This window comes from Arachis ipaensis, chromosome B08 (genome assembly GCF_000816755.2).
Source record: "Arachis ipaensis cultivar K30076 chromosome B08, Araip1.1, whole genome shotgun sequence".
Taxonomy (NCBI): Eukaryota; Viridiplantae; Streptophyta; class Magnoliopsida; order Fabales; family Fabaceae; genus Arachis; species Arachis ipaensis.
The window spans coordinates 5,732,253-5,732,703 of record NC_029792.2 but is presented as its reverse complement, the minus strand read 5'-3'; the positions used below and the strand labels follow the sequence as shown (position 1 = coordinate 5,732,703).

The 451-nt window shown below is 45.9% G+C and overlaps 1 protein-coding gene across 1 annotated transcript in view; it reads right to left on the bottom strand.

Moving 5' to 3' along the window:
- Positions 1-451, bottom strand: part of LOC107612131 (NAC domain-containing protein 90) — a 1,767-nt gene extending 1,316 nt beyond the window's left edge. The window contains exons 1-2 of the mRNA XM_016313952.2: positions 220-451; positions 3-135 (exon numbers count right to left, since the gene is read on the bottom strand). Of these exons, the coding sequence (XP_016169438.1) occupies positions 3-135; positions 220-379 (293 nt within the window). The 5' untranslated portion in view covers positions 380-451. The remainder of the gene's footprint in view (positions 1-2; positions 136-219) is intronic.

The window sequence follows — 451 nt, the reverse complement described above, 5'->3', positions numbered from 1 at the left end:
CCGGTGATCCGGTGGCTTTCCAGTAACCAGAAGCAGTGGTTCTGTTGATCCTCCCCCCTCTGGCTTCCCTCTCTTGGCGAGGCACAAAGAAGAACCATTGTTCCTTCTCTTCCCTGCACAGCTCTCCCGCCAGTGCTGCAACCAACAAAATAACTAACTGTCTTAAGACAGAAATACAGAAGCATACATATATGTGTTTCATATACTTTGGTTACGTACATGGAAGAGTCCAGGGCTCAACGCCATTGATGTCAACCACTGGAATGACCCTGTTGATGTTATTGGCGTGGCCTTGTAGTTGAAGCTGGGTGTTTAGGTAGAAAGCAACTAGCTCTTCTTCTGTAGGATAGAACCGAAAACCAGTTGGTGGATCCTCCATACACTATATTAAAATGGTGATGTGTACTTACACTACTTTATGGGGTGTTGCACATTTTGGAAGCACAGCTAG